General features: G+C 41.0%; 1 protein-coding gene across 1 annotated transcript; it reads left to right on the top strand.

The window, feature by feature from the left end:
* Positions 1-8,622: 8,622 nt before the first annotated feature.
* On the top strand, positions 8,623-18,008 carry LOC141049590 (keratin, type II cytoskeletal 6A-like). Its single transcript, XM_073546157.1, has 9 exons — positions 8,623-9,330; positions 9,436-9,656; positions 11,032-11,092; positions 11,284-11,379; positions 12,139-12,303; positions 12,738-12,863; positions 15,432-15,652; positions 16,407-16,441; positions 16,520-18,008. Exons 1-9 carry the CDS (start codon positions 8,725-8,727, stop codon positions 16,897-16,899), a joined length of 1,911 nt encoding a protein of 636 aa, XP_073402258.1. The 5' UTR covers positions 8,623-8,724; the 3' UTR covers positions 16,900-18,008.
* The last annotated feature ends 1,873 nt before the right edge of the window (positions 18,009-19,881 follow it).

The raw sequence follows: 19,881 nt of genomic DNA, 5'->3' as shown, positions 1-19,881 counted from the left end.
TCCGAAGCAGTCCACGAGTGTGTCCCACGACGATCTTGGGTAGAGAACTGCAGCATCAGCTGTTGCTGCCGTTCTCTACGGGCTGCAGGAATCCAATGACGGAAGGTAGGTATCCTTCCGCACTGTATTCCTCCGCCACTTAAAAAAAAAAAAAGTCCCTAGTCTCACTTTATGCCATTGCTGTGTGGGAAATTCCCACGCAGCAATGGCATAAAGTGAGACTAGGGACTTTTTTTTTTTTTAAGTGGCGGAGGAATACAGTGCGGAAGGATACCTACCTTCCGTCATTGGATTCCTGCAGCCCGTAGAGAACGGCAGCATCATCTGATGCTGCAGTTCTCTACCCAAGATCGTCGTGGGACACACTCGTGGACTGCTTCGGATCGTGGGTGAGTATTTTTGTGGTTTGTTATGTTAATATTTATTCCGGAAAAGACAATGGCTTCGGGGAACAATGTGACAAGTATTGGTAAGTATGTTACTCTATGTTATATGTACTGTATGTCTATGTATGTATTGTATGGATGTATTGTATGTATGTAGTATATATGTGGTATGTATGTAGCATGTAGTTTGTATGTAGTATGTATGTAGCATGCATGTAGCATGCAGTATGTATGTAGCATGCATGTAGTATATATGTAGTATGTATGTAGCATGCATGTAGTATATATGTAGTATGTATGTAGCATGCATGTAGCATGTAGTATGTATGTAGCATGCATGTAGTATATATGTAGTATGTATGTAGCATGCATGTAGTATATATGTAGCATGTATGTAGTATGTATGTGGTATGTATGTAGCATGTAGTATGTATGTAGCATGCATGTAGTATATATGTAGTATGTATGTAGCATGTAGTATGTATGTAGTATGTATGTAGTATGTATGTGGTATGTATGTAGCATGTAGTATGTATGTAGCATGCATGTAGTATATATGTAGTATGTAGTATGTATGTAGTATGTATGTGGTATGTATGTAGCATGTAGTATGTATGTAGCATGCATGTAGCATGCATGTAGTATGTATGTAGCATGCATGTAGTATGTATGTAGCATGCATGTAGTATGTATGTAGTATGTATGTAGTATGTATGTAGCATGCAGTATGTATGTAGCATGTATGTAGTATGTATGTAGTATATATGTAGTATGTATGTAGTATATATGTAGTATATATGTAGCATGTAGTATGTATGTAGCATGCATGTAGTATGTATGTAGCATGTAGTATGTATGTAGCATGCATGTAGTATGTACACTCACTGGCCACTTTATTAGGTACACCTGTCCAACTGTGTGTTAAGACTTAATTTCTAATCAGCCAATCACATGGCGGCAACTCAGTGCATTTAGGCATGTAGACATGGTCAAGACAATCTCCTGCAGTTCAAACCGAGCATCAGTATGGGGAAGAAAGGTGATTTGAGTGCCTTTGAACGTGGCATGATTGTTGGTGCCAGAAGGGCTGGTCTGAGTATTTCAGAAACTGCTGATCTACTGGGATTTTCACGCACAACCATCTCTAGGGTTTACAGAGAATGGTCCGAAAAAGAAAAAAAATCCAGTGAGCGGCAGTTCTGTGGCCGTAAATGCCTTGTTGATGCCAGAGGTCAGAGGAGAATGGGCATACTGGTTCGAGCTGATAGAAAGGCAACAGTGACTCAAATTGCCACCCGTTACAACCAAGGTAGGCAGAAGAGCATCTCTGAACGCACAGTGCGTCGAACTTTGAGGCAGATGGGCTACAGCAGCAGAAGACCACACTGGGTACCACTCCTCTCAGCTAAGAACAGGCATCTGATGGCTACTTTCAGCAGGATAATGCGCCATGTCATAAAGCTCGAATCATCTCAGATTGGTTTCTTGAACATGACAATGAGTTCACTGTACTCAAATGGCCTCCTCAGTCACAGATCTCAATCCAATAGAGCATCTTTGGGATGTGGTGGAACGGGAGATTCGCATCAGGGATGTGCAGCCGACAAATCTGCGCCAACTGTGTGATGCCATCATGTCAATATGGTCCAAAATCTCTGAGGAATGCTTCCAGCACCTTGTTGAATCTCTGCCACGAAGAATTGAGGCAGTTCTGAAGGCAAAAGGGGGTCCAACCCGTTACTAGCATGGTGTACCTAATAAAGTGGCCAGTGAGTGTATGTAGCATGTATGTAGTATGTATGTAGTATATATGTAGTATGTATGTAGCATGTAGTATGTATGTAGCATGCATGTAGTATGTATGTAGTATTTTTTTTTTTTTTTTTTTTAACATTTAACACATTAGCCGGATGATGGGACTACTACTGTCCCATCATTGGCTAATGTGTCAATCACTGTCATGGTAGCAGGCATCGCCCGATGGGACTTGTAGTCCCATCGGACGATGCTTGCACAGACCCCCGGACATCAGCACAGCCCCCCGGCAGGCCGGCACAGCCCCCCGGCAGGCCGGTACAGACCCCCACAGGGTGCACAGACCACCGGCAGGCCGGCACAGCCCCCCGGCAGGCCGGTACAGACCCCCACAGGGTGCACAGACCACCGGCAGGCCGGCACAGCCCCCTGGCAGGCCGGTACAGACCCCCACAGGGTGCACAGACCACCGGCAGGCCGGCACAGCCCCCCGGCAGGCCGGTACAGACCCCGGGCAGTCCACACAGCCCCCCGGCAGGCCGGCACAGCCCCCCAGCAGGCCGGCAGAGACCCCCGGAAGGCCCGAAATGACGGCGCATCATGATGCGCACACACCGCGCATCATGATGACGTCAGTCTGTCAATCAACTTTGAACTTCCGATTCCGATGCCGAATTCCGATATTGAAAAAATATCGGAAGTCGGTATCGGAATTCCGATACAGCAAGTATCGGCCGATACCCGATACTTGCGGTATCGGAATGCTCAACACTACCCGCAATCCTTGGCGTCGATAGCATGTGTGCATTCCCAAGGTCTGACTCAGTCCTGGCCTCCACAGGGTTCACCTAGTGAGATGTTCGGGAAATGTAGGGTCTCTGGCCACAAGCACTTGTCTATGTGTCGGTCGTCATTTGGACCTTCCGAGTAACTGCGTTGGTCAGGGCATGGGCATGGGTGATGTTATGGAGCACATGTTGGTGTAAGGTGGAAACGGCACACTGGGAAAAATAGTAGCAGATAGGGACCGAGTACCAAGGGACAATAGCCGCCTCAGTGTCCACAAGCCCAAATGGCAACATTTCCAGTCTGGAAATGTTCCTGTTTAGTGTTTGGGCCTGTGGGTGGGTAGGGTATGGCAGGGGGTTAAGGTAGAGCCTGTGGCTGGGTAGCTGGGTATTTGCATTTGTGTTCCAAGGCCTGGGGTAGGAATAGCTAAATGCTGCACTGTGTCAAAGAATTGGGTGTGGTTGCTGATGATATTTGAGAATGTGTATTGACAGGTGCATGGCATCCGTGCCTGCATCCTGGACATGGGACTGGCAAGCACGTTACACAAGGGAAGATGCAGTGGTGTCACCTGCAGACACAGATTGTGGACCCAGGCATTGATCCACCTAGTGGGGTACTTTGATCCCATGTGCCTGAACATACTGTTGGTGGTCAGGCTGGTAGTAGTCAGGCCCCTGCTGATCGTGGTATGGCACAGGTTGAAAATGACCATTCTTTTGTTGTCTGCACTTTCTATAAAAAAGCGCCAGACTGAGGAACACAATCCTTAATCTGGGAACTTGCCACATGTAGGTGTTCTGGAGAACAGTTGCCTTACTTCTCCCTCTGGCCACCCCACTGCTTCTGCCTGCCTGTTGTGGTGCTGCAGATCCTTCCCCCTCAGCATTGCTCTCCTCGCTCTGCATAGCACCTTATCTTCCACTTTATACTCTGGCCCTCCTGTCTTGTTGACTTAACAAAGTCAATAGTTTCCAAATATTTTTCATCATCATCTACCACTTCCGACACTAATTACCATTACCCACCATCGTCTTCTTCTGACCATGGCTGCTGAAATATTTGGGCATCACTACATAAGATCTCTTCATGTTCCTCTTGACACGTGCAGGGCGAGCAGCCAGAATCAATAAATGGAAATCTAAAAGGCTCCTTGAAGTGTCCGATAGTGGGATGACATGTCTCCTGGGACTCGCCATGGTTGGAGGAAGGAGGATCAAGGTGAGGATTATGTGGTCCAGCCTCTTGGCTATTGAGACTGGATCATGAAGTGATGCTAGGAAACATACTGGAAGCAATATTTGCCATCAAACCAACCACCTGTTCGCACTGTTCTGGTTTCAAGAGCTGTATCTCATGTCCCACTGCAAAGTGGGACAGGAATCCAGGTCTTGTGGATGAGCATGTTTGATGTACTGCCGCAGCAGGCACAGTTTCTCCTGTCCCACGGTCTAGGACTCTGCATGTACCATCAACAGCACATCCACTTCCCTGTACATCACCGCATACCTTGCACAGTTTAAATCAGGTATAAAATACTGTATATGCCTGCAAACTTTCTATCATTAATAGAGAAAAGAAAATATGTAGCCTTGAAAAGGACTTTTGTTTTTAGGTTGCAGAAGCAGTATATCTACAGTATATAAGAACTGTAAGGAAATAACGCTGTCTGTATGCCTTTAATCCAAATCTATCCCTCCTCCATGATTGCAATATATTAGGAGGATACAAATTTGGAAATTTTTAATAGCTTTGAAATTCCTTGTGAAATATGTTTAATAACAGGCTGCCCTGCTTCTGATATAGATCCTGGCTGACATACAGAAGATCTAACATAAGAAAAGATAAAGCTATAGAAAGGAATAATATAATTATTATTATTAATAATAATAATAATACATTTTATTTCTATAGCGCCGACATATTCCGCAGCACTTTACATTTCAGAGGGGACTTGTACAGACGATAGACATTACAGCATAACAATAATCACATAGACCATAACAGATACCAAGAGGAAAGAGGGCCCTGCTCGCAGGCTTACAGTCTATGAGGAAAGAGGTAGACACGAAGGTGGGTGGTAACAATTGCCCTGATTGTATGGACCAGCCATAATGTTAAGTGTTAATAATGTTGTTATACAGTGGGAAAATAAGTATTTGAGACACTGCCGATTTTGCAAGTTTTCCCACCTACAAAGAATGGAGAAGTTGTCAGAGGTGTCCAAATAACCAATTACTGGCACTTCATATCAATTAAATATTTAGAACCCTGTTGCAAATAAATCCAAGGTGAAGAAGAGATCCATTAAGGATAAAATATATAATTTTATTTCAATAAGATTAAAAACATCAAATACATAAACACAGTTTAAAATAAAAAGGCAGTGTCTCAATAAAGGAGACGCCACAAAACCTCAATTTATCACCTTAAAGATAAATAATAATATCCTCAAATGCCCATAATAGGCTAAGTAGTAATTACAAAAAGGTGAAAGGATTAATCGTAATCCGGGATAGTAAAATAATGACCAGTTCAAAAAGCGTGCATAAAGTGGATGTCCATCAAAAGACACAAAGTATTATTACTCTAATCTAGCCATATGGTATAAGCGCTATAATCTCAACAGTGTGGAGGGATGCATACATAGTGACCGTCAGTGCATATTCAGCATAGAGAAATACATAAAATCCAATATGATGTCTCTCCATCCAATATAAGGGTGTGTGCACACGTTGCGGATTCTGCTGCGGATCTGCAGCGTTTTTGGCTCTGTGGAACCGCAGCAGGTTTAGGTGTGTTGTACGGTACCATTGTTTTCAATGGTAAAATGAAAAACGCTGTACACAAGCTGCGGATTTTTCCGCGCGGATTTGCTGCATTTTCAAATCCGCAGCATGTCAATTCTTTGTGTGGAATCCGCAGCAGTTTCACACCTTCTCCATTGTAGAGCTGTGAAACCACAGGGCTAAACTGCAGGCTAATCCGCAGGTTTTTTGACCTGCGGATTTATCTGTGGATTTTTCCAAATCCGCAGTACCTTTCACTACGTGTGCACATAGCCTAAAGTGCACTGTGCAGATGAGAGCATTGCCATATACCACTACCTCAAATGGAATTTATGAAGAAAGAAAGGTGTATGTAAATTGTGGTTTTGTGGCATCTCCTTTAATGAGACACTTTGCCTTTTTATTTTATTTTTTGTTTATGTATTTGTTGTTTTTAATATTATTGAAATACTATTATATATTTTATTCTTAATGGATCTCTTCTTCATCGTGGATTTATTTGCACCAGGGTTCTAGATGTTTAAAGAATGGAGACATCTGCGATTTTTATCGTAGGTTCACTTCAACTATGAGAGACCGAATCAAAAAATAAAAACCAGAAAATCACATTGTATGACTTTTACATAATTAAATTGCGTTTCATTGCATGAAACCGAACCTTAGGCTGTCATAACATGACTCTGTGAGCAATAGTATTGCCAGGGAATGTTATATCCTGGGGACATATCTGTTGAGAATACAGCTAAGGTTTTGATTGGAGAAAGTTGTACATATCACCATTTGCACCAAAAAAAGCCTCACAGAGGAACAGAAAATCCTTGTCAAACACTGTGACACTAAGGCTATAATTGTTAGAAACAAGATAAGTGATGGATTACTGGGAGAATCTGTCAGCAGGATGTCATCCCTCCTCCCAAACGATATACATGGGCATGTTGTTCTTTCATAGACAAGTCCAGGAATACCTTTTCTGATACAGTATGTTCTTCCATTACTGAGTGCAATGAAATGTTGTACCAGTCCCAGTTGTTATTGAAAACACTGAGGCTTGCCTGGTAAATAATATTGAGACCCCTCAAACAACCGATCTGTAGATGTGGAAAAGTTGGACCCCTATCAACTTAGCATTGATAGTGCCTCTTATGAATAGGCCATCAATTTTAAATTCCTGGATAACCACTTTGATTATCAACCACTTGTATTTCCATTTATCATTATTATTTTAACATTAATAGCTCATTTTTGCTTTTTTATTGTTCCAAAAGGCAACATTTCTGGCACATTTTCAGGCAGTCTTGTGAACCGGTTGTTACTTATAGACCATGATTCATTGATGTGTGATGATGGATGAAGTCTCATATTGCTGATCACTACATTATTCCATGTGAATTTCGTGAAAGATCTTTTTGTTCTAGATGCTGATTGGCTAGATCTGTATTTTAAACTGCACCCATGCAAATTTAGGAAACTTTAAAATGCCGGTACGATTGACCCATTTTTGGTATTCAGTTTGTCCTGCACTTTATTAGCAAAATAAAATTTATGTTACATGGAACTTGTTTTTGTCTAATAACCGATGGGCACATGGAATAATGTAACCTCCTGCTGGCACGCATTAAATTCTGCTGTCAGAGATAGAGAGCAGAATTTAATAGGTTAACAAGCAGGCTGTTGAAGGCAGATGATGGCTGAATAATTCAGCCATCATCTGCAGGAAAAAAAAGGAGGCTTAGCTTGTGAGCCCACGTCAAAGTCAGGGACCTGACATTTGGTGTAACTGACTGTATATGAAATGTTGAGAAGGGGTTAAAGGGAACCTGTCATGTAATTCATGCTACCCAAACTACAGACAAAGAAGGAAAGGTATCCAGCACCAAATCCATTGGTGAATAATAATTCAAAAACAAACATTTTTAATGTATAACATGGTTAAAATTATGGTATAAAAGCATTAGTTTAGAAAAAAGGCAAGTAATCCAAGAAACTTATGGCCTTACACGTTTTAAACCGACTGGTTCTTAACCATAGTTCAGAGTGTTCACTTGCAGCCAGGTATATTACTTACCGAAGTGCTCCAGAGCTTCAGATAAAATATTTGAAGATTTTCCTAGCGCACCAGATTGTCGGGGCTCTCCTTTGAGTCTACATATGGAGAGGGTGGGGGAGATTAATTCTGTACATGGTTTGAGCAGCATAAATTGCCTGACAAATTCCCTTTAAGATCTCTGAATGAAATATATGTAAGACACACAGCACACACCTACTAAAATCACTTTCCCCAATCTTGAGCTGTTTACAGTCACAATACAGTTTTAAAGATTTGAGCAAAATGTTATTTTTGATTTAGTGAAATGATTTATGCAGCAGGTGAGTTACATGATACATACTTAGATGATATTGTGCTTTACATTATTTTTATGTATCTTCAATGTAGTTTAGTTTATGCCCTGGTTTAGATTATACTTTTCCATAATTATAGCATATAAAGGAGATCACACAAGGACCTTTTGTTTTTCAGTGTAATTTCCATATTAATGACTTGGCACAAAATCTAAGATGAGATGAGATGAAGAGGTGGAGCACAGCTCTAAATTTGCTGGTTTTGCACATTGATTACATAAAAAAGGTAGCCTGGAGATCTCTTCTGGGATATGTTCACTAATTTAGACATAAAAGGATTTCATAACCCCAAAGCAAAGTGAAGCAATATCTCATCGCATTCTTTTTTTTTCCTATTCATTTAAAGGTGTGTCCCAATTTATCAACCCGATATGCAGCTAAAATAAAAGATGAGCTGCCAGGCATGCCAAACCTGCCAAGCCCATGATTAAAGTAAATTGATTTTCTGATTCCCTAGGCAGCCAAACCCACTTATTAGATAGTATAAAAGGTAGCACAACGACCTCTCTGTACAGAGGGGTTCAGACTCCTTCCCTCTGACTTCTGCTTTTGTGGATCAGCTTATTCATTTCTTACATTTTTCTTTATCGCAAAAATTTACCAAAATGAGTAGGGGCCAGTCATTTGGTAGTATGTCTATGTCAGGTGGCAGGAGTTTCTCAGCTGCTTCTCTTGGAGGTGGTGGTGGTGGTGGTGGTGGAGGTGGTGTAGTAAGAACTAGCTTTAGCTCAGCTTCTGTGTCAAAAGGAATGGGAGGTGGTGGTGGTGGTGGTGGTGGCCGTTCTGGTGGCTTTGGTTCTAGAAGTTGTTATTCTCTTGGGGGAAACAAGAGAATATCTATTAGTGCTAGTTCTCGTGCTGGTGGTGGTGGCTATGGGTCTGGTGGTGGAGCAGGTGGAGGAGCTGGAGGATTTGGTGGTGGAATGGGAGGTGGAGGAGGATTTGGTGGTGGAATGGGAGGTGGAGGAGGTTTTGGTGGTGGAATGGGAGGTGGAGGATTTGGAGGACCTGGAGGAGGCTTCCCAGATGGAGGTTTTGGTGGCCCAAATTTTCCTGTCTGCCCACCTGGTGGAATTCAACAAGTAACCATTAACCAGAGCCTATTAGCTCCTCTGAATTTGGAAATTGACCCTACTATTCAAAAAGTGAGAACAGAAGAAAGGGAACAGATAAAGACCCTCAACAATAAATTTGCCTCCTTCATTGACAAGGTAACGTAATCTATTTTGCTGACTAACTGATTTTGGCTTTGTATTCATGCTATATGGAAGTTTTACAATTATGTCTTATTTTTGCTATATTGTTGCAAATTATAGGTTAGGTTTTTGGAGCAGCAAAATCAAGTTCTAAAGACAAAGTGGAGCTTCTTACAGGAACAAGGGCAAAAAGGGGGAACAAAGAGGAACAACATTGACCCTCTTTTTGAGGCTTACATCAGCAACCTGAGGCGTCAGCTAGACTCATTACTTAATGAAAAAACTCGTCTTGATGGAGAACTAAGGAACATGCAAGACTTAGTAGAAGATTACAAAAACAAGTATGAGTCATCTTCTTACATATATAGTCTGTTAATAATGCAAATATATCCTACTCTGTTATATTTCTATGGCAAATATGACTTAGTAATGGTTTGTTAATAGAAATGTGACAATAATGTTTAGGCCTAGTAGGGTAAGTGCTAACATTTGTAACACTGAGACTTCCTGAGCATTCAAAAGGTTATTCCCAGTATAGTAAGTTATCCCCTATCCATCAGATAAGGGATAACTTACTGATCTCTTAGGGATTGACCACTGTGCCCCCCCCCCAAAATCTTGAAAATAGAGCACTTGAAATGGTCTGTGCAGAGCCTCATCTTGAATGGAGATGTCCAAGATCATAGCTGCTTAAGGATAAAACAATATATTTTACTTTTATAAGGACCAGTTTGTGTTCTGGAAATAAGTAATTGTTTATTTAGCATACAACATAGTGTTAATATATGGAGCTTACATTATTATTATCATTGTTATGTTTTGTAAGACATGTGGGTGAAGGTACTTAGGCATGCATTGGTACTATTGGTAATTTAAGATGTAGACTGGAGGGCGTCATTATCAGCCCATTAGAGTGACCACCTCTGCGCTATATAGTGTCTAAATATATTTGATCACATAGATTATGAGTTATTAAAATAGCCAAAATCTGCAGTAGACCCTAAGCATAGTATTGGAACAGTATATACATTGCTGTACTTCACGCTTGCAATTGTCAAAGGTTGATTGCGTTGTGTATCACGTTTTGTTCTTATTATTGAGTGATACATTGGTTGGATTCAAGTTTCTTTAATAACGTATTGCTTTTCAAGTAAAAAAGGAGTCTAGTTGAAGAGTATCTGTAGCTATCGCCAGCAGTTCAAAGCCAATGAATGGAGCCGAGGTCAGGCATGCGTACTTCCGCTTGAATCAAACTCTGCAGAGACTGTTTAAGCTTCAGGTTGAACTCTATGGACTAATGTCTACTATCAACCTTAAAACTATGAAACTTGGGATCTCTGGGGATCTTAAGAGTTAGACCCCAGCTATCAGTAAGTTATCTACTATCCATAGGGGATAACTAGCCCCATTGGGAATAAGTCTTTAAGCAAAGTTCTCCAAGTGAATAGGATTATGTAACCAATAACAATGTATGATTTTCTGTTGTGCCTTGAATTTATATAATCTGATGAATGTGTTATATCTAGAATGCAGATCTATTACTTTTTTATTAGTATGTTAAATTATTAGTAAGTCATCTTAAACTAGTTGATTGTTATCTACTCTGCTACTCCTACGTATAGGAAATCAATGCTATCTTATGATTAACATTGCATTAAAGTCCTGTAGACATGATATACGCAGTTCACATTACATTTCTGTTCTGTATTCTGCTAGATATGAAGATGAGATCAACAAGCGCACAACTGCCGAAAATGAATTTGTGATCCTCAAGAAGGTGACTATCTATCTATCTATCTATCTATCTATCTATCTATCTATCTATCTATCTATCTATCTATCTATTATATATCTAGGGAAATGAATATCATTATGTAATTTTGAACCATTATTATTGCATTTCCACTACTGATGTCTCATTCGGTCTGTTCATTGGGCAATGACTCATTCTGTTTAACATTTTTTTAGGATGTGGATGCTGCATACATGAACAAGGTGGAGATGGAGAGCAAAGTAGATCTTTTGACTGATGAGATCAACTTCCTAAGAACACTCTACGAAACGGTAAAAGTCTCACTTGTAGTTATAAGCGAGTCAATGCAAAAAATCCAAAAAATAAGCAGATCAGAGAGTAGCCCACTCCAGGAATCATCGGTGATTAAGATTAGGAACAAGGCACCTTTAAAACAGGACGAGGATACCTTTTCCGGTTACATCCTGTTATTAACTTCTATTTTACAAAACTATGGTCATTTGAATGTTCTATTAAATAGGATAGAAGGAAGGAATCTGCATCATTTTGGAGTCATGTTATATCCAGTTTCCTCATGAAAAATAAATACATTTCAATTGGATGCTAAAACATTATGAGAAAATTGATTTACTGCATGGAAGCAAGACTAGAAGCAATTAATTTCTCTGCAGTGCCTCCACAGGTCAAAGGAAGCATCGCACAGTTCTTATGTTAATCACTGGGCTGTCTGTAATGCATGAACATGTTGGGTCCTCCAGAGTGAAAGCCATTGTTAGTAGACTAGTCTTTACCCTAACTAGATGAGGGTCCAGAATAGGGAATAGCAATCTATACATTTTGTATTCCTAAAGTTAACAATGAATTTTCTAAACTACACAGCGCCTTAAAGATTATAGAAGTTTTGAACACAGCACAAAGTAATTTAGACCTGAGCATTTTATACAAATGTAATTCTGAAGGAATTGACCAAGCTTGTCAATGGCATATTCATTATTTGTTACCAAGGTAAGTTTACTAGATATAAAATCATTTCTTTTGACGACGGCTAAACTGCTGTATTTAAATTGCAGGAACTGAGTGAACTTCAAGGCCAGATTTCTGATACTTCAGTCATTCTTTCCATGGACAACAACAGAGCTCTAGACCTTAATAGCCTCATTGCTGAGGTTAAGGCTCAGTATGAAGATATCGCACAGAAGAGCAGAGCAGAGGCCGAAAATGCATATGCTATGAAGGTAATAGCAATGTCATGTTTGTAATGGAAGTTTAGGTATTTTAACCAGATAAGGAATTTTCTATAGGGTTTCACTATCTAAATGATGAATCCTGATGTAATTAGGGAGTGCTAATATTAACCAGGTATTAGATATTGAAGATACTAGTGTAGAATTCAATGGATCAACCATTCTAATGTAAATTCTTTTTACTGAGTACCACTATGGCTAATTGTCCAAATATGAAACCTGATCATGAATGGGCTATTTTATATCAGCAGCTATTCTATAAAAGTTATTAGTGCGACTTTTAAAAATCCAAGTAATGTAAATACTTGTAATGATGTTTCCTACTACCTATTGATGCTGTACAATGTGTAGAATAAGTTGAACATTTGGTAATATGACCACCATTGTGAAGGAATTCATACAAATGTCTCTATGTTCCATTATAGTTCCAACAGCTACAAGAGACAGCAGGTCAGCATGGTAACAGTCTGAAAAGCAGCAAGAGTGAAATATCTGATCTGAACCGTATGATTCAAAGATTGAAGGCTGAAATTGAAAGCGTGAAAAAACAGGTACAATCGTACAAAAAATTCCATTTTGCGCTAAATTTACAGTCCTAAAGATGGAATATAGAAGAACTTCATTTTCAATATGCTAGTGCCTTTTTAAGGGCACACTTGCAAATCAGATGCTACTAGTTTAATTAATTCTCATCTTTTGTTTTTCTACAACCTCACTAGTCTAAAACAAGGGATTTATCCCTTGCTTAATGGTGCTTGCTTAATTCAGCTTACTGTAAGTGATTGATACCTAAACAATATTTTCATTTAGTCTTTCACTAAAACACGCAAGATTTTAATTACCTAATTTCAAGTACTATTTTAATTAGCTTAGAATATAGATCATTCACACCTACACAAGAGGTTTCAAAATCATCTATATAATCAACTATATAACATCAGAGACAGTTTTGGGCGAGAATCCCCAGAGCCGTTTCTTCTAACTGCTCTGCCCTCCTCCTCCAAAACCAACTTCTCCACCATTACAGAAGATCAACTCTCCACTTTACTCTCAAGATCACATCTCACCACCTGTGCACTTGACCCGATCCCATCCCACTTCATCCCAAACCTCACCACAATCTTCATCCCAACCCTAACCCATCTCTTCAACTTATCACTAACAACTGGTGTTTTCCCCTCAATCTTTAAACATGCCTCAATCACACCTATCTTCAAAAAACCCTCTCTTGACCCATCCTCTGTGCCTAGCTATCACCCCATATTACTTCTCCCCTATGCCTCAAAGCAACTGGGACAACATGTCCATCTTGAACTGTCCTCGCACCTCTCTTCTTGCTCGCTCTTCGACCGCATACAATCTGGCTTCCTGCCACATCACTCCACTGAAACTGCCCTAACTAAAGTCACCAGTGACCTATTAACCTCCAAAGACAAGCTATACTACTCTGTCTTTCTACTCCTAGATCTGTCGTCTGCCTTTGACACAGTGGACCATTCCCTATTATTACAGACCCTCTCATCTCTTGGCATCACTGACTTGGTCCTATCTTGGATCTCATCATACCTAACAGAACGGGCATTCAGTGTCTCCCAATCGCACACCACCTCCTCACCTTGCCCCCTATCTGTCAGAGTCCCGCAACATTCAGTCCTAGAGCCTCTGCTCTTTTCCATCTACACCTTTGGCCTCGGAGAGCTCATAGAATCACTTCTATGCTGATGACACACAAATCTACATCTCTGGACCGGATACCACCTCCCTTCTAACCAGAATCCCACAATGTTTTTCTGCTATTTCATCTTTCTTCTCCGCTAGATTTCTAAAACTTAATATGTACAAAACAGAATTCATCATCTTTCCCCACCTCACTCAACCCCCCCAACAGACCTATCCATTAAATTAAATGGCTACTCACTCTCCCCAGTCCCACAAGCTCACTGTCTCAGGGTAATGCTTGACACTGATCTCTCCTTCAAACCACATATCCAAGCCCTTTCCACTTCCTGCCGACTTCAACTCAAAATTTCCCAGATCTGTACATTCCTAATCCAAGAATCTGCAAAAACCCTAGTCCATGCCCTCATCATCTCCCGCATTGACTACAGCAACCACCTGCTCTGTGGCCTCATCTCTAACACTCTCACACCCCTCCAATCTATTCTCAACTCTGCTGCCGGACAAATCCTCCTGTCCCCCCGCTATTCCCTGGCCTCTCCCCTCTGTCAATCCCTGCACTGGCTTCCCATTACACAAAGACTCTAGTTCAAAACCCTAACCATGACATACAAAGCCATCCACAACCTGTGTCCTCCATACATCTGTGACCTCATCTCCCGGTACTTACCTGCACGCAACCTCTGATCCTCACAGGATCTCCTTCTATACTCCCCTATAGCATGGAGGTGGTCACTCCCCTCTTATCTCCGCTTCCCACCATCGCATACAAGACTTCTCCCGTGCATCACCCCTACTCTGGAACTCTCTACCCCAACATATCAGACTCTCACCTACCATGGAAACCTTCACAAAGAACCCGAAGACGTACCTCTTCCGACAAGCCTACAACCTGCAGTAACCACCGTTCGACCAAACCACTGCACTACCAGCTCTACCCTCGCCTACTGTATCCTCATTCCTCACCCATCCCATGTAGATTGTGAGCTCTCACGGGCAGGGTCCTCTCTCCTCCTGTACCAGTCGTGACTTGCATCATTTAAGATTACAACAATGGACCCGAAGATTCAATATTTCTGGAGGGCCATTGCCACCCTAGTCCTTCCCTGTTCCCACCTATCAGTAAAATTGAGAGTATATATGACATACAGTATATGACCACTTTTGTCAAACAAGGATGCCAGTGTTGGGCTCCTCTGGAAGAGGCTTAGTGGAGAAATGGCTTTGCATGTGAGCACCACTGAAAAATTTAGGAGTTATGGAAATACCCTGTGGATATGCCATTAATGTTGTAGAACTTTTCTCTTCTAAGCGATGGCTAAATGTAATGGAAATCATCAAACCTACTTCCCATCTAACTATATACCATGACCATTATCTAGTATTATTACATAGGCTACTGTAGACATATATAGTAATATAATAGTTTTTCTTGTTTTCAGTGTGCTAATCTGCAAGCAGCAATCGCAGAAGCTGAAGAACGTGGTGAGCTTGCTATAAAAGATGCCCAGAAGAAGCTTGATGAACTTCAAGCAGCTCTTAAGAAGGCAAAGGAAGATTTAGCTAAGCAGTTGCGTGAGTACCAGGAGCTGATGAATGTGAAGCTGGCCCTGGATATTGAGATTGCTACATACAGAGCACTGTTGGAAGGAGAAGAATGCAGGTATGTTATGGACTTCTATTTTCTTTTGCGTAGCACAAACTTATTGCAATTCTACAAATATGAGATGTTGGAGTCTTGTTATACATTATACTAATAGATTACCCAGAGGGTAAATGGACCCAACTTAAGGCATAAAACTTGACTCTTACTGTAATTAATTAATATGGTCTAACAGGGAAAAATTAAAAAAGGGTGGTATTGCTGTGTAGCATTTCTTTGGGACACCTCTATGAGATATCACTCTTCTAAAGCTAATACATCTCCTACCTATATAAATGTCTGCAATCCACTAGCTAGGATAGCTTTTCTCAGGACAATTATAGATGTCAGTTGCAATACCACTAGAGTTGATTAAAATTCACTCATAGTCAAGTTTTAATCACATTATCTCTTAAATTGGGTCCATTTATCCTCTGGGTAATCGGTTAGTTTGATTTCTCATCCCTAAAGAGTTTTGTTAGACACTCGGTTTTCTATTGCTAAACATTATCACACTCTCAAATGCTCTATTTGTCACATTGTGACACTATGGGTCATGAGATGACTCCACTTAGCTCCAAATACCGATGAATTGCCAAAATACATTAGATTGTCCTTGTCATAAATGAGTGCTTGAGTGATCACCATCTAAACATCTCCTAAACTAAATCCCCTGTATACCTGACTGAAATATGTTAGTAAATTGTCTACAGGGTTGGAAATGACAAATTTTGTTAAGTATCTAATTTTTGTTTTTCGCTCATTTTAATTACAGGATGTCAGGAGAAATTACCAATCCTGTGAATATATGTAAGTAAATCATGCATTTTCTTCATGCTTTTGGTACAATTTATAGCCGTTCACTTCTAATATGAGCATTTCTTACAGCTGTGGTCAGCGGCTCTACTTCATACAGCATGGGAGGAGGCGGATCAGGAGCAGGAGGTGGATTTGGTGCTGGCGGCGGTGGATTTGGAGCCGGTGGCGGTGGCGGATATGGAGGAGGTGGATTTGGAGCTGGAGGAGGAGGAGGAGGATTTGGAGCAGGAGGTGGTGGATTTGGAGGAGGAGCTGGAGGATACGGAGGAGGGGGAATGGATTTTGGAGCTGGAGGAGGTAGTGGATTCGGAGGAGGATATTCTATGGGTGGTGGAGGTGGTGGAGGAGATTATGGCTTTGGAGGGGGTGCCTCTAGCTCTTCAAGCAGGCAAGGTATGACAATTATCTCCAAAACATCCTCTTCCTCATCAAGCAGAAAAATAAATTAAGCCTACCATTACCCCATCAAGTTTCTTTTCTATCTGCTAGGGTATGTCCTTCTCTCCTATATGCCTCACCTCATTCAACCAGCAATGTCAGGAAGTCAATATAATTGCAAATCAAGTAAATTATGATCATGACAATTCATCATATTCTATTAGAAGCTGGTGCAGATCTCTGTATGTCCAGCGGTGAATGTCACCTCTTCAGTTTTAGACTAATCAATAATAACTTTTAGAGCTCCCCACTTTATTAAGCACAAGCTGATCCACAATTGTAATATTACCATATAACCAGGTGGCATATACATATATGCAATGGATGTATTAAATGTCAAGAAGCCAAGAAACCAAAAAACTAAGAATGCTGGTATGACATTACTTAACATCAGTAAAGTCCTTTTCTTGCCCATGTCACAATTTGAAGGTCTAAGAAATTGTATTTTTTAAAACCACCAATCTGAATATTGATGGGAATAAAGTCTACTACCTTGAAATGTCTAAAACTTTATCAGGGAATAAAAATCCCCAGTAACCACCTGTTCTCTAGTTTGAGGACATTGCCTAAGGTTGGTTTCATATGTCCGACATTTTCAGTCCAAGTACTGACCACAATGTCGGGATCAGCATTAGGTCTCATGATTTGTACCCAAAAGTCTCATGTATGCCTACGAAACTACTGAGTTTTGGTCCGGAGACCCCTGAACATCGGATGTGTGAAACCTGCAGGTCTTCATATCTCAACTTCTTAATTGTCTTTGAAAGTGACATAAGGAAGGAGGAGAACATTGGAATTAACTGTAGTAACATGTAAATTCTCAGATTTTTTAGAGTTGTCGAGCTATACGTCCAGAAAAAAATAGTCAGGCTGAATATTAATTAAAAAAGGTTTTGTCTAAGGACATGTGAGCAAAGTAGGTTTAGTAAGTACGTATTTTCCGTGAAATTCTCTGCGCATGTTATATTTTGTATATGGCACTTTATGCTTGTATCACTGTACTATTTTTAAATATGATGCCTGCTCCAGATGCAACGTCAATTCAATGTAGTTGATTGTTAACCTCCTATCAAGCTATATTGTTTGTCTAATAAATTGCATTCATGCTAACACACGATAAGTGTTTGAATTTGAATTTATTTTACTATTATTTTACAATTATAAGTAATAACACGAGATGTCCATAATTATCTGATCTGTATGGATTTACCCTGTGCTTTCTTTTTCTTTATGGCAGCCATGCTCTATTTGCAAAGGCGTTGGTAGGCTTTTCTAAGGAAAAGATTCAGTTTGCTGCCTTACACCTGTCCTAAGGGTCCCGTTACACATAGTGACGCACTAGCGATCCCGACAATGATAAGACCTGGTCAGGATCGCTGGTGTATCGCTACATGATCGCTGGTGAGCTGTCAAACAGGCAGACTCACCAGAGATCAGGACCAACGAGGATGCAGGTAACTAAGCGTGCGTCGCTTAGTTACCCCGCTGTGTATCCTGGATACCAACGTGCTCGCGCTGGGAGCAGGTATCCAAGGTAAATAGCGGGTAACTAAGCGCGCATGGCACTTAGTTACCCGCTGTTTACCTTGGATACCAGCTCCCAGCGCGAGCACGCTGGTATCCAGGGTACACAGCGGGTAACTATGCAACGTGTGCGTTTAGTTACCCGCTGTTTACCTTGGATACCAGCTCCCAGCATTTGCTTACAGCGCTGGGAGCTCATTGATCGATGGTCTCCCGCTGCCACACGCAGCGATGCGAGCAGGCCAGCGGGAGACCAACGATCAAAAAATAGCCCAGGACACTCCTGCACAATCAGCGATACCCGGCGGGTAAACTTGTGACTCAGCAGCGATCTCGCTAGCGATCTCGCTTAGTGTGACGGGGGCTTAAGTCCTTTGACTAAGGCAAAGATGCACATACTCCCACCAGTTGAAGACCTTTCTGCCACTCCACTCTCCATCTAGAGTACATTGAAGGCCAATGGTCTGGTTATCATTTTGTGACATACATTACAGAGAAAGATGATAGAAATGTTTCCTAAATTGCCACTAAAAATCCAATACTTATACCGAACTGCTGATTGCATCATTGTATGCAATAGTAGAAAGGCATTGCATCAGTGTGTAATTACTTTTTCCTTGAGGCTTTACTTTTTCATTACCAACCTAAGCCTCCAAAATGGTATAAATTACAGATTCTTGTTCATACAGTTAGTGCCAGGGGTTTATAAACCATTGGTACAGCCTGTGCAACCGCACAGGGCCCCAAGAGATAAGGGACCCATATCCTTCTCCAAAACAGGTGGAATTGTGCATTATGATGAACTATTGGACTGCAAAAAGGGCCATATACTGCTGTTGCACAGGGACACTCTTCTGTCTGTGTCTTCCAGTGGTTAGCACAAATCTACTGGACATTTTTGAAGGAATCTTAAACCTAGAAAATATACACGACAATAAAAAGATATCGTATCACTTCCCGCACAAATTTTCTTAAGCCTGAGAAATCCATGCACCTAGTTTCCCCTCTACTCTTCCTCACTATTCTATATCTGGCTATAAGGCAAATTATGGCAGCAGGAGCCTCCCCTTTTTGCCTTGTCTTCAGTGGGATAAATTGATTAAAGGTCCTTTCTCCTTAGCTAAGTCCACCCAGTTTTAAAAAGGAGATTAAACCCTTGATCTCTGCAGAATTTCTAAAAAACTGTTTAATGAACATATTAAAAAAAACCTGCAGAGTGAGAAAATATGGGAATTGTCACAGCAAAAAAGAGCAACACCTGCCCGGATCACAGAACTAATGCACTAATCAGGATGCAGCAAACCCATGTAATGAAGATGCAGGTATATAGTGCTGAGCAGCCCACCTAGTCAAACAGTATGGACATCACTAATAGGCCAGTCATTGTGCACTGCCTGTGTGGGACCAACACCCTATACAGTCTTTTTTGTGCAATTTCAATACTAAGCAATCACCCCCTCCATGAGCTG

This window comes from Dendrobates tinctorius, unplaced genomic scaffold (genome assembly GCF_039654945.1).
Source record: "Dendrobates tinctorius isolate UK_male_01 unplaced genomic scaffold, ASM3965494v1 ptg000145l, whole genome shotgun sequence".
Taxonomy (NCBI): domain Eukaryota; kingdom Metazoa; phylum Chordata; class Amphibia; order Anura; family Dendrobatidae; genus Dendrobates; species Dendrobates tinctorius.
This window is presented reverse-complemented; position numbering and strand designations above follow the sequence as displayed.

What these genes read in the sequence shown, in the direction of transcription:
- LOC141049590 (XM_073546157.1), top strand. Translation starts at nt 8,725, where the DNA reads ATGAGTAGGGGCCAGTCATTTGGTAGTATGTCTATGTCAGGTGGCAGG. An exon ending in TTGCCTCCTTCATTGACAAG is followed by an intron (nt 9,331 to 9,435) that starts GTAACGTAATCT and finishes TGCAAATTATAG; the next exon opens with GTTAGGTTTTTGGAGCAGCA. An exon ending in GTAGAAGATTACAAAAACAA is followed by an intron (nt 9,657 to 11,031) that starts GTATGAGTCATC and finishes GTATTCTGCTAG; the next exon opens with ATATGAAGATGAGATCAACA.